At 39.7% G+C, this 14,151-nt stretch overlaps 1 protein-coding gene across 2 annotated transcripts in view; it reads right to left on the reverse strand.

The window, feature by feature from the left end:
• SLC25A26 (solute carrier family 25 member 26) overlaps window positions 1–14,151 on the reverse strand; it is an 84,413-nt gene that overhangs the window by 51,475 nt on the left and 18,787 nt on the right. For both annotated transcript variants that reach the window (XM_064667250.1, XM_064667249.1), the window contains exon 5: window positions 13,302–13,349. In XM_064667250.1, coding sequence (XP_064523320.1) covers window positions 13,302–13,349 — 48 coding nt within the window. The remainder of the gene's footprint in view (window positions 1–13,301; window positions 13,350–14,151) is intronic.

A 14,151-nucleotide genomic window follows, 5' to 3' on the forward strand; every position in this document is an offset into this window, starting at 1 on the left:
GTTCCTCTGGTTATTACCTTCTGGACAATGAACTGGAATGTCCAAAAGATTTTGCAACAAAGGTAAGAGACCATCATGCAGCCACCCTGGAGAAGCCTCTGCCACACAGGCCCGGGAGAGACGTGGTCTTTGGTTGTGACCCAACTTGTTGGCCTTACAATCTGCTGAGAGGGAGGTCAGCAAGACAACACTGATGGGAGCATGATTTGGCTCACGAAGATTAAAAGTTTATCTGTGCAAAATGATGTTTTGCAAAGCAGGACACAGAAATAAATAAGGGTGTTTTGGAGCAGAGTCTTGAAATGAAAGATAGATGGAGAATAAGTAGGAAGGATAATTTGTTTTCCCATATAATAAATATAAGCTGCCTCCCCCTCAAAATATCAACCATCAGTGTAAGAAAACTCTGAGCCAGCTGCATCCATTTAAAAGGGTTAATGTGAAAGTTTAGGATTTGTAGTACCTATTGCTACAGTCATTTTTGTCGGGTTGCTGGTAAAAACAAAGACTCACAGAAGGGAGGTTGAATGCTTCTCTTGTAACAGCTGCCAGCTGTGAGCCTGAAAGACAGCAGGGCACCTTTCCTACATCCTGACTTCCCTGAGGATTCCACATCTGGTCCCAAGGAGAGACAAGATACTGGACAGAACATGGATCTGATCCTGTCATGCTCAGGTCTTATCATCTGCCACCCACAGAAATAAAAGATCCAGTCATGAGATATCAAGGGATTATAACCAGAAAAGGTACAGGGATGTTGTATATTAAGGGTTGTAGAGAACAAGGAGTTTCTATCTCAGTAAACCCCAAAGCCCTATGAAAACTACTGTAAGAGTTTTTATAGAACTTGGGTATTTACACTAACCATGGAGTAGAAAAACCCCATTGCACCACTGCTGGATGCTGAACTTTTCTATGCCAAAAACTTAATTTAAAGTTAAATTAGAAGCAATGGAGTTACCCAGCTGGAAAGCTGATGGTAAAACACCAAGATGATATAATTCCCCACAGTCCTTTGCTACCAAGAAATCATACAGCTCTTCTATAACCAACTGATAAGCCCAGAGGTAGTGCAGTTAACTAACTATTGAAAGGCAATGACTCACTGAACTGGGTCAGCACCTGTATATCTTGAAGAAGTAACAAATACAGCGTGTCTGGTCATCTCCAGCTACTGTCTGCTGGGTGGCACAGCAGAGTTCAAATCGACAGAAAGTTCAGAACTAGGAAAAAGGCTGGTCTGTGCAAGCTACAGCAGGGAAAGGAGATTGCCACAGAGTTCAGTGAAAATAAACCCTTGGTTCACTTGTTTTATACTGCTGAAAGAAGAAAGGAAGACACCCATTGCTAACAGGTTGTAGAGGATCTGCACTACAGGAGATGGTCACTTTTGACTTGGTAAAGCATCTGCTGGTGTAGTCTGGGGGGCACATCACACCAGAGAAGTGTTTGCTGCTTCTCTTAAAACAAGAAGAATGAAAAGAGCTTTCTTTGGTAGCTTTCTCTAAATCTCAAAACATGAGTAGCTTTATTAGTCTGATTCAAAACTGTAACTAGAAGTCAAGTCTACATGTAAAAGCAGAAGTCATGAATGCGTTTGATGTATTTTAAGTAAGGCACTGAACTGCAGTTGTTATTTACAGATCAAAGAAGCTCCAGCAGTGTCCTGAAACAATCTAAGTGAGAAATGCCAAAATCTGATTTCATCCACGTCCATGTGTTGCTTTGAACTTGTAATTCACAGAATTGGTCACTATATTGAACTAATTATCAAGCTTAACACTTGCCAATTTTGATGGCTGTGCTCCCTTATAAAAAAGTCAGGTTTGAAGGGAAGCAGAATGATATATTGGAAGATGTGCAGCCTTTATCGAAATCTGGGGAGGAAAAGTAATGAATATACAAAAAAATACCCCCTCTTGCCAAAAGCTAAGCATAATTTAGTTCTCTAATTGGTTGCCGTGACACAGATTAGCAAAATAAATAGTTTGCAATAACAAATACATATAAAAATAAAGTGGTTAATTCCTTCTCCCTCATAGGAAAAGTTTCTTGTAACAATTGAGTGGAAAAATATCTATGCTATCTAAAAATCTAATGAAGCCATATATTGTTCATGGAAGTAAAACTAAAACAACAATTTCACAGCACAGCCTAGTACATTTAAATTAAATACTAGTAACAGTGGAAAGAAACACTGATAGATTATTTCTGCAGGCAGGAATATAGAAGCAAAGTGTGTTCAGACACTAGAAAAGACTTAAAAACTACTTTTTTTGCCAATTACTTACTGTGGTTGGAAATGATCACAAACACTGGTTTGCCAAAGAAGTGATTTCAGGAATCACACAGCTTAGGCTATAATTAAAAAGCAATCTTTGGGAAATAGGTTATTATCAGTATTTAGTAGCTAATTTGTTAGCTAATGCCTTAACAAAGCTCTCCTCTGATTGCAGTGGAGGGGGAGCGACTTCAAGAGGATTATTTGCTATTAAGACTTGCACTCAATTATTGAGAATGCTGCTGTGCAATTACAATGGCAGAGCAGTCACCAGGAAAGCTGGATGGATTCAGCCTGTGCTGCAGCCAGCAATTCCCACATGCAGGGCACAAGTCTGGCCTCTGAATTTTAAGAACAGCTCTCAGGATACCCTCACAAATTTGAGTGTTTGGCAGCTAATAGAGGGGGTGCAAGTTCAATGGTTCTTGATACCAATCACACATTTTATTATCACTCACATCAATGTGGGGATTTTTCCCCTATGTTCTTTAATTCCGTTTTGAAGGAGCAGTTGTGCAACTACTGGAGTCTCTAGATAACATTTTTCATTGAGATAATATGATACTAATTTGTTTTGCCTTTTGACAAAAAGGACAACAGGACAACAGGAAAGTATTTTCTGTCAAAATCTACTGGAGATTTACATTACTGGAGATCAACATAACAGTAATTTACAAATATATCCCATGTACTGACTCAAAGCTGCCATCACTTGCTCCTACCTCCTATAATAGTTCCTGTCCCGCTGACCAGGGCAAGGAATTGAACACCTCACTAACCCCAGATTTAACTTCAGTCTCAGGAAACATAACCAACAAACTTCTAGGTATCAGGACAAAGGGAAGACATCCAAACTCACCCATATTTATGAACCACTTTTCCTTCCAAAACTACCACATCAGACTCTTATTACCATATTTCAATTGCAAAGACTTTCCTATGGCAAAATCTGGGAATAAAAATGTCTTTAACAACATAATTGAACATGAGACATACTTTTTTTGTAAAGGTTGGTTTGGGGAGCTGTATCCCAGCTGACACAGAATCTCAGGAAGCCTTCAGCTGCAGAGTAAAGCAGAGAGGCCCATTAATCATATTTATCAAGATTGTCTACCCTGGCTTTCATGCAGTTAGGGGAAATGTGCTATTCTACTCCAGCAACAAGGAGCAAGGCTAAAACAAACTGACCTAACTGCATGGGTCATTTCCAGAAATAGAAAGGATACCAGCAGCACAGCTGTACAGGCCAGAAGGCAAAATGGTGGGAAGGCTGGAAGGAAAGGGGTAAAAAACATCCACTCAAAACTTGTGAGGTATGTAGCCAGTGGCAAGATTAATACTGGGCCAAATTTTGCTTCAATTGGCATTCAGTATATTAAAGTCAGCAAGACAAGATTCAGTTCAGTTAAGTGCCTTATGGTCTTGTGTTTCACGAGACTCCTAAAATGTTTTATTGCACTTCAGGATTTCATATCAGCAGAAGCAAGGAGGGAGCAGATAACCTCCCACTGAGGTATGAGCATATTATTTGTTCTGATACTTGTGGATCCTTCTTTATTTTCCCTTCACTTTTACATTAAGAGAGTCTGCAACACCAAATGCAAGCACAGAATATAATGTACTACCAGTTCTCCCATGGGAAAGCAGGGGTAGTATCCTGGCTTATGTATCTGCCTCTGTTCTGAGGGTTTCCTCTATCTGAAAGAGCAATGAGATGCCTCAGTCTACTTAGGACAGTAATTCATCTATGTCACGTACTGTGCATCACCAGCAGCCTTTAACTGGGAAAGAATCAATCCTGGGATAGCCAGATCTGGCAGAACAGCCCAAGCATGGGCAGTGTGATGCCAAAATGTTCAGGCCAAACTCTAGACCTGCTGGCTTTGAAAAGCAAGAAAACGATTTTCACATATTCAACCAACATAAAAAGAAAATTTGCAGAGCTTAAGCTTTACTGGCTTCTATAAAATTAACAGAAAAATAAAAGTGAGATAAAAGCCTGGTTTAATAACACTATTTCCATCTGCAGTATACACACCAGGCCTGCTTTGCCTACATTTCTATAAAAATAATGAAAATCATGTTACCACCAGTCTCTCCTGCTCCACCCCCTACATGCATTTCCAACTACATTGTCACTAAAAAGTGACATGGGATTTTCAAATTAAGGTGCACGCCACACTGGGATTATCTCAAAGACTATAAAGCTCACTGGATTTTTCTTAAAAACAGATAAGCTAGAGAAATGCAGAATATTGGCAAAAACTGATGTTAAAGTAAAATTTAAAACAGTTTATTACACAGCCCAGGCACTGCAACGTGTCAGGATCACACATTCTCCTTTCTCTTCTTTGTGTCACCTAGGCTTTATTCCACTGGGCAAGAATACATGGGGAATGCTACACACCTTATGTAGTCCATTCATATCACATGAAAACCTGGTTAAAGTTAAAAAACAGCAACCCATAAAATCATCCCTAAACTGAATCTCTCTCTCCGTTTCCTCCCGCGTTCGAATTTCCCAGGAAATTCAACAGGACTAGCGGCCAGAATCAAATCAAAGTAATGACATCTCAGACCTTATGTTTCCTTTGCATCTGTTCGGAGGGGCGGGATTAGAGCAAAGCCAGCTCCAGGATCCACAGGTCATCCCAAATCTCCATCCCCCGCGCCCCCGGGCTGTGGCTGCCGCAGGTGCGGGCGCTGCCGCCCCCCGGTGTCGGACCGCGGGCAGTGCCGGAGCCGATGAGACACGGCAAGACACCGCTCCGAGGTTTCCTTCTATTTTTTTTGATTAGAAGAAAGACTTCCCGTGCCCCAAATTAACTTTTTTTCCTTTACCTGGCCAAGCGAACTGACTGATTGCTAGTGCACTGCCAAGATTCCCCTTTCAGCAAGCTAAGAAAGCTGTTTCATTAGCCCTTAAAATATCCTGGAGCTAGGCAGGGCTTTCAGTATTTTCTTTTATGAGGGTCACTTCTCCTGTGCTCAAAATACTGGGATCAATTCCTATTTCCTGCAAGAGAATAAGGAGATAGTCTTTCAAAAAAACTGAAGTATGATGTGTATCAAGCACTTGGAATAACTGTTCTTGTGGCCGACTCTCACAAGTGCTTCTCTAGCCATGCTTCCAAACATTATCATAACTGATAAATTACATAAGCTCTCTGCCACAGATCTGGTTTCTTTTTCACACCCTTTGGGCTACAGACTCAATTCTTGGATTGCTGATTCTTTTCCTCTGGTTTTTAGCAGGTGTAGAGAAAATAGGTAATAGCAACCTAAGCATAAAAACCAGGTAATTGCTATTAATACTGAGATCCTGCTGGTGGAAGGCTTCCACTGTAAAATCATGTTTTGGTTTACTTCAGGAAAGAATTTCATCCTTGAAAAACAGTCCTGTGCTTTCAGAAAATTGTTAAATTGCTTGCTGTTCCACACTGATCACATACATTTATAGGACTAGTTGCTTCAGAGAGTCCAAGACCCTTGACAAGGAATTATTAAAAACAATACCCTATTTTACATGTAGATACATCTGTATGATCTTTGCACGGATTTTATATAAACAGATACACAACACACACGTATTTTTGTAGGGTTAGAGAATTACCCACTTCAGCACAGACACGCAGAAATTGCTTCACCCACAAATGCTATGTGGCCTTCACAAGAAAAAGCCCAGCAACCCTTCAGCCATGACAGGATTACTCTACAGCTTAGCAAAACGGGAACTGAGACATACAGAAAGAACTTAGACAGACAAAATACAGTTGCCCATACTGGAATGTAGCTGTGGAATTAAAACTAAAAGCTGCCATTCAGCCAAAAACTCCACAAATTTTTCTTTGATTCTTGCTTGCTTGCTTTTAAATAGTCACAAATGTTAAGGCCAGTCAAATTTTACAGAAGTAGGTACAACTGTGTAATCCCATTAGACTTGTAGGGTCTTCCCCTGACCTCAGTGTCATGCTATAGGGCTACAGTGATAGAAGATTCTGGTCTCCAGGTGGAGGTGTGGGTGGAAGTGTTGAAGAAGTGTTGGCTTAATGATTGGATTCAATGTCTGAGAGGTCTTGTCCAACCTAAACGATTCTATGATTCCAAGATTCAAAGTTTTTCCATTAACTCTAATAACCTTGATTTCCCTGGAAAAGTTTTGAAGATTTTAATATCAGATAGCTTTTTTTAATATCCCTTATAATCACTTATTTGTTACTTTCCAGTGTTCCTATTTCAAGCCTTTTCTCCTTCCTTTAAAATGAGGACACTATCTCTTGGTGCCTGTCCTCCCTCTTGTCACAGTCCCACCTTCTCATGAGGGAAAGGGATGCCTTTTGTGTGTTCTCCTTCATGAAGGATTTGCAGCCTCCTCCTGATCCTTTGTAACAGATAATTTTATTTAGGTGGGGGAAAACAGTGGGGAAATTCATGTTCTCCACTGGAGATAGCACATGGAGTGTGCTCTTCAAACCACTGTGAAACTTAAAAATCAGAGCAACCAGTGTAAGAAATACAGTTCTCAGGTGATTTAAAAAGTAAAAACAACAACAAAAATCAACAAAAGAAACAAAAATGTCACAACATGAAGAAAACCAGAACGTTTTCTTCATGGCATTTTCTTCTTCCCAACCTGTTCTTGCCCACAGTGCTGCTACTCACCCACAAAACACGTTCCTACACCTTGAATGCTGCCGAAAACATCATTTGCAGGAACACTTTAGTGAACTGCTTTGAGACTGTATGGAAATGGTATCTCTGTTTGAAGCCTGGAGCAGAGCACGCTTCCTGCAAGACTCTGCTTGCACACACATTCAGTTGGAAAGAATCTGCATTATCAAATCACATATAGTGCTTTCAGTTCACAAGGCTTTCAAAGTGTTTTTCTGTTCAAAGACCCCAGATGCTAGGCAGTAGTTTTCAAAGTACAGAAATACTCTGCATATATGAAATTCTTTTCATCTGAAGACACCCACTGATGTCAGGGAGATGCAATAACTGTGTGCTCCATTGGTAAACTGCACATGGATGGCAGCAAGGATGGCTGAATTCTGCTTCTGGGCAGCCTGTATGGATACTGCACCTGGCCTGAGAGAGAGGGTTCAACCAGAAAATCTGAGATCACTGAACATGCTTGGCAAAAAAAAAAAAAAAAAATAAAGACACTGCTTCCCCCCAGACTTCAAGGAACTTGCTTTAGCTCTCTGTCCACCCTGGCCAGTTTATCTGCCCTTCAGGTATGTCACAAAACCTATTTCCCACAACTTGTAAATTAGAAAAAACAGGATTATTTTCTGGTCTGTAAAACACATTTATAAGTGCTTTGTGAGATCTCCATTTTCAGCTCCAAGTACTATTCCAGCTTGTGCAGGGAGAAGACAATGAGCACAACCTACAGCAGCAAAGGACAGTTATTCCTTTTATCTGTTTACTGGTGTTCCAGAGTCACGAGTTATGGTGTGCCTGAGCCCTTCCTCCTGAAGATGGACTTGACCCCTGCTCTTATCCCTCAAGAATTACCTTTAACCTTCATACACCCCTCAAAATTAAAATCTCTTCAATATTGGTATCCTGACGGATACAAGTGCAAAAGTGATACAAGAGCTGATACAAGATAGGCTTTCCAAGACAAAGTGATGTTAAGGAGAAGGGGGAGCAGGGACTTATTTTTCAACTTTTCCTCCCATTAATCATGTCACATAACTTCTGTACAATTTTCCACATAGCTCTTTAATCCATTTTACAGTTCCCACCTCTTTCATGAGACTGTTGATGTTCTACATGGAAACCCCCAAGCCAAAGAACTGCTGGTTGCTCAGTAAAAGTCAAAACCCCAGTGCTAGGGCTCCTGTGTGGCAAATTCCTGGTTAAATCTAATCTATCTAGAATCACAAAATAACATAAAGCCAGCTCAGTTTTCCAGAAGGTAACAAAAGACAGATACTGCACATATTTCATTAAGGAGGATGTTTATTTTTCCAAATATTGTATTAAGATAGTGTCCTGTTTGCCTATTTCTATCGACATCTGCTCTGTAATACACAGAGAATGACAGAAGATCAAAGTTTTAATTGTGCAAGTCAAAGAATGTATTAATAACATTCTTTCTGTCCTACAGCAACAGAGATAAACTTTAAAAAAAAAAACCTCTAACAGCTAGGAGAACAGGATATTTATATAAAGATGTCCTAACAAAAGAAAAGCATGCAAAACTACCTTGAGTGAATAAACAAACTGGGCTCCCTGTTTGCAGAGTGTTCCCTATTGAGCTTACCCCTCACAGATCCCCTCCTGCCCTCAGTCAACAGGGTCAACCTACCTCAGCTGGGTTTTACATTTTTATACAAACCTCTCTCAGCATCCTTTGTTCACTGACCCTTTAAATTTAGGAAGACGCAGCAGGTGTGCCTGTAAGGCCCATTTGGCTGCTAGTTGCTTTAGTTTCCCTTTCCCAGGCAGCAAGTCGTTTGAGAAGAGGGTTTTTATTGGTCTTTGTCTTTCTAGCTCCTTCTTCATCTGCAGAGATGCATATTCTCCATAGCCCTTTTGAGACACACCTTACAACAGGACAGCAGTTCTGTGGAACACACACAACAAACAGCACCTTCTCCTCCTCAGGAGACTTTATTACTTCTTGGCTTTCGCAACTGGGAAGAGCCTGAATATGTTGCTGTTTGTCACACTGCTGCCACTCACTAATGGAACAGTATATTTGGAACTAGCTGGCCTTCTCTTCTCCAAAGTTATTATACCATGGAGTGCTCTCTCCCTCCCAAGACAGCACAGCTGCCTTTATTCATTTAAGATTTGATTTTAAGGGAAAAAAACAAACACAGAAAGTCCCAAACCAACCCACAAGTGTACTAAGTTAACGAACTAGGACTTTCAAAAGGGACGACTTGGCCATCTCACTGAAAGCAAGGCCAGTTCTGTGCTGTACCAGAGTGAGGCCAGGTGGTTTCCTTTCAAATTCAGAGTTCTGAGATGAATTCTGAAACAACAAGTAAAGCATCGTTGCTAATTCCACATGAATGGAGGCCACTACGGCCAGAGCATGAATTGTCTCAGAAAAGTCTATGAGGTAACACAGAGGATAAGAAGAGTTTAATAATAATTTTAGCTCCATTTGAATTTATTTCTAAGCTAGAGCCCAGTCTGTCTGCAATATTTTTTAAAGTGACAGACTGAATTAAAAGCACACAGAACACCCACTCAGCACTCACTCAGTTCTTCCAAACCATGGTAACTCATGACATGACATTTACCATGGCACTACTGGTGCAAAGATGCAACCTGCACACAGACATGCCAAGGGTGAAGTAACTCATTGTACACAGGGAAACTGGATAAAGCTCTTCCTTTCCTTTTGTGTTGCCCCTTCATTCATAATAATGTCCTTTAAGACATCTGCTAGAGTCCTGTAACATGAACGGAAATGGAAGAGCTCCAACGGGAACTCAGGGGTTTCTTTCTTTTTCCCATGAACTGAACATTATGGAATTTTAACAGATGTTCTACTTGGTCATAGTTAATAAAATGAATTATGCAGGAATTAAAAATCTGGCTCCATTTGCTTATATAAGATCTCAGCAGCAGAACTACATTCCCATTAAGAAATTCTAGTGGATTTACAGTCTGGTCCTGCCTTGTTATAAAATGGCTGGATTTTTTTAATTTTACAAATTAACTTGTCTCTGCTGTGGAAAACATGAATAAATTTACCTGTTCATTGACTGCTCTTAGCAGCATAATCCACTTTCCACACCGATGCACACTACAACCATAGGAAAAGACAATTCCCACTTGGATTTGCTTTGGAAATGACATCATGGGAATTCCACATCATTTCACAGCCTCCAATTCTGCCATTTATTCAAAGTCTCATTCAGCAACCTAATAACCATACTCTCACTTTGTGCTTTACTATAAAAGCTTTTCTCTTGGAGCACAGATGTCTCTTTCGGGTCTCTACTGCCAACAGAATGATGCACTGTACCTCACTTCCCCTTCCATTTTAGGATTAGTTCAGTGTAACTACATCAAAGGAAGATGTAAAGGCCAAAAAGTAACGGAGATGAGAGAAAAGTCACCAAAAACGAGGTAGGTGAAAAGCCAAAACTTTCAAGTGTTGATGTTCACACAGTTATTTCCGAAAGCATTATATATTTAGCCATCTTCTTTCTCTACCAACGTTCATCTGCTCAGAAAGTATTCTGAGGAGAAGATAAAGGGATAAGTGAAAGGCTGAGAATCAAAAAGGAAGGATGAAACAACTACCTTTCACCAGAACAGCAGCAGCACAGCAGCTAAAGCAAATTACATGAAGCTGTCCTGAAAAGATCTGCTTTGCTATAGTAAAAATATGAGGTTTCAACATCACACTCCATTTATAAACGGACTCATTCCCACTGAAGTCCAATCAACTGGCAAACAGACCTCTGCCCAGGCACTGAGATCTGCTTGATGTAATACACAAAATTTCATCCCAGTGCAACAGTTAAAATTAACCTTTCTTAAATTCTGGCTCAAGAACTTTGGCAGTGTGAGAATATCATCATCTGAAAAGTATCAATATTCCCAGCCTCTTCCAATTACTTTTTTTAAATGAAAAATCATGCATTGAAGCCCCTCTATCCAAAAAATCCCACTCCACTGTAACTAAACAAAGGGGTTTGTGACAGTGAAGAACCAAAGCATGTAAACAAACTCTATAAGTAAAAAAGTCAGCTGGAATTAAATGTCAGCCTATACATGCTATGCAGCTACCTGGTTATGTCCAATAATGAATTAATATAGATTTTTATGTGAAAATAAAGACTTTCTCTAAAGGAAAAAATGTACTTAAGGAGAAGGAAAAATCTCAAGATTAAATGTCATCCTTACAACAGCTCCAGCTGAAGGTGCAATATTCTGCTCTTACTCAACTGGACATTGCTTTACAAAATTTAATGTCAGAAAAATGCATCAGTCTTAACAGTGTTAAATTCAAAGATTTTTTTTCCCTTTGAACATCACCTATGATTTGTTTCATTTTGAAGAGAAAGCACATTTCATTTGGTAATCATTTACTTCTCATTCTATTGGACAGATTCTCCCAAAAAGCAATACTTCAACTGAAATCAGTTCTGAAGGATCTTTTATGAATACACATAATGGAGAGGACCCCCATTAAATTTCCAACAAAGTGCTGCCATTTTGAGTAAACAAAGTTATCTCAGCAGGGTCACACACTGTGCCATGAATATGGTCTGCAAATTAATTACCACCCTGACATATGTCAAAACAAATTTTAAGGAGAATAGCACCCAGTAGCAACTGTGTGTTTTATCTACCAGTTAGTATGCAAAATCTGTATTCAATGGGATCTAAATTTATTCATTTATTCAGAACCCCTCAGAGAAATCAAAATGATCCGTATTTGTTGGCCTTTTTTGCCCGTCTGCAAATGAAATCTGAGTGAATAACGTGTTTAGTGAGCCAGAAAATAAGCACAGGACAAAGCTGTGGTGGAGGTTACGTTTCAGAAAAGCAGGTGTCATCTTTGCACAAATAACTAATTTTTTAAACACTCAAAACTGCTAAAATAGACTGCAGTGCATTAGCATTTGTCAGCACTTTAAGGAACACTAAGTTTTGTATTTCTTATTTTAGGTAATACCCATCTTTATTCCGTCCTTGTAACAAGAGCTGGCTAACATTACTGTACCTAAAAACAGTTTTCAGCATGAAGAAAGGCTTTTAAAAGAGCTCTTGAATCAAAGCTTAAAAGGCCTCTGCAACTGGCTTTATTATCAAGGGCAACACAGCCAACAGATCTGAGTCCGTGGTTAAAACAGAAGAGGAAAGATCCAAAGCTATTTTACTCAGTTGAGTTACATAAGGAGAGGACAAACCCCCCCATACACACATAAAGCACCTTCCTGAACAACATGGGTTCTGTCTGATCACGTGTCAGGAAGAAATTCTTCCCTGTGAGGGTGGGGAGGCCCTGGCACAGGTTGCCCAGAGAAGCTGTGGCTGCTCCATCCCTGGAAGTGTTCAAGGCCACGTTGGACAGGGCTTGGAGCAACCTGGGCTAGTGGAAGGCGTCTCTGCCCATGGCAGGGGGTTGGAACACGATGAGTTTTAAGGTCCCCTTCCAACCTAAACCTTTCTGTGATTTTATGTTTTCACAGAAACCAAGCCTCATCTCTGTTTCAGCTACACATACATGTTGCAACTTCTGCTTTGTCAAAAGATGACCCCCTGGGATCTGATTCTGAAACTATTTTAGACTGGGAATTTCTCAGTAGGTTTTTCTACTTCTTTTATAATCTGCCTTCAGTCCACATGGCATATCAAACACTTCCATGACACTAATCCTGGAATTCACATTACATTTATGAAAAGATTTTAGTTTAGGAACTCTTTTCTGCCAAGCAGGCAAAAATATTTTTAGCCCCACTTTTTTTTTCCCCAACATTGAAGTACTTCTGATTTAGAGTTAAACAATGCCATATCAAATCTACAGACTGGGTGACTAAATACATTTCTTTCACACATTAAAAGAGAAAAAAAGAGAGAGAGCACAATCCTCCCTATATACAGATGACAGATAATCTCTTGGCATCTGCTGACGAATATATTTAAAGAAAGCCTAAATCTGTCTGTGCTAAACTTGGCCTGATGCCACCAGTTCGCCACTGCTGGCATATACAGTTCACATGATGCAATCACAAGACTTGAGAAAGTTTCCAGTACTTTAGTTTGGTTTTCTCATGTTAATATATACCTTTCCCTCCATTTTCGATTTAGCAGCAACAGAACCGAGAGACAGAACACATGTATCACAGGTTTTCTTAGTGCACATTATCAGTATTCTATTTAAATTACAGACCAGTAACTTATCTAGAATGAAATACACTGGGATTTAGAGTTTATGGTTCGAGCAATTGATCAGAACAACTATCTTTTGTTAGAAAACTAAGTGAGGCAAAGGAATCGATTTAAAAAAAAAAAGAGAAAAAGACAAGTGTTTTACCTCTCTTAATACTGTGCTTTTATAACCCCGATAAAGTCCTTGAACACCCTGTAAAACAACAAAAGAAAGCATCATCCACAGGGAATTAGTTTGCCAAAGAGCACAATTAGTCAGTGATTACACTGCAGGCATTACAGCCTGCCCAGTGTCACACCTGAACCTCAAATTGACTACATTCATTGTAACACTGTATATTGTGTTCCATTACTTAAAATGCCAGAGGGTTTTATTTTCACCTTCTTAGCCTTGATTCAGAGCTTTTATCAACACAAATATTTTACATTTTTAACCAGCTGATTAACATTCAAAACAACTAAAATTTATTTTATAAGCATATATAAAATTATGTTGTATAGGGCAGTTCATTCAAGTGTTTGGAAAGGCTTATGGTTCTCTGGACAGCAACACAGAAGGGGAAAAACATATGGTTTTGAGAGCACCAGCTTTTAGAGCAGAATGATCAAGTCACAGAAAGAAGTTCCAGTGAATCTTCTGTGCAAGGTTATCACAATAGTTTTCATTTGAAAGCAAATAACAATCCAGTGAATCATTTAAAGATCATATTTATGTCTTCCTTCTCCTGGCTTTTATTTTACACTCAGAACTGTGTATAGTATTTCTCCCCACAGCGTTTTCAGGAGCCACTTTCTCTTTTGGAATACAACCTCAAAAACACGCCTTGTGAGACTCTGCAAAACCAGAGGTGAACAGGTTTCTACAGGAGGGAACAGCATAACTCCTGGGAAGATTACAAAAGCCCTTATTTTTCAAAAGTCACCAATACTGGATGAGCACCCATTTCCAGAGTTCCTCCTGGCTCCCATAGAGCCTCTCTGAAACAATGCCTTTA

The sequence above is a fragment of the Pseudopipra pipra genome, chromosome 11, assembly GCF_036250125.1.
Source record: "Pseudopipra pipra isolate bDixPip1 chromosome 11, bDixPip1.hap1, whole genome shotgun sequence".
NCBI lineage: Eukaryota > Metazoa > Chordata > Aves > Passeriformes > Pipridae > Pseudopipra > Pseudopipra pipra.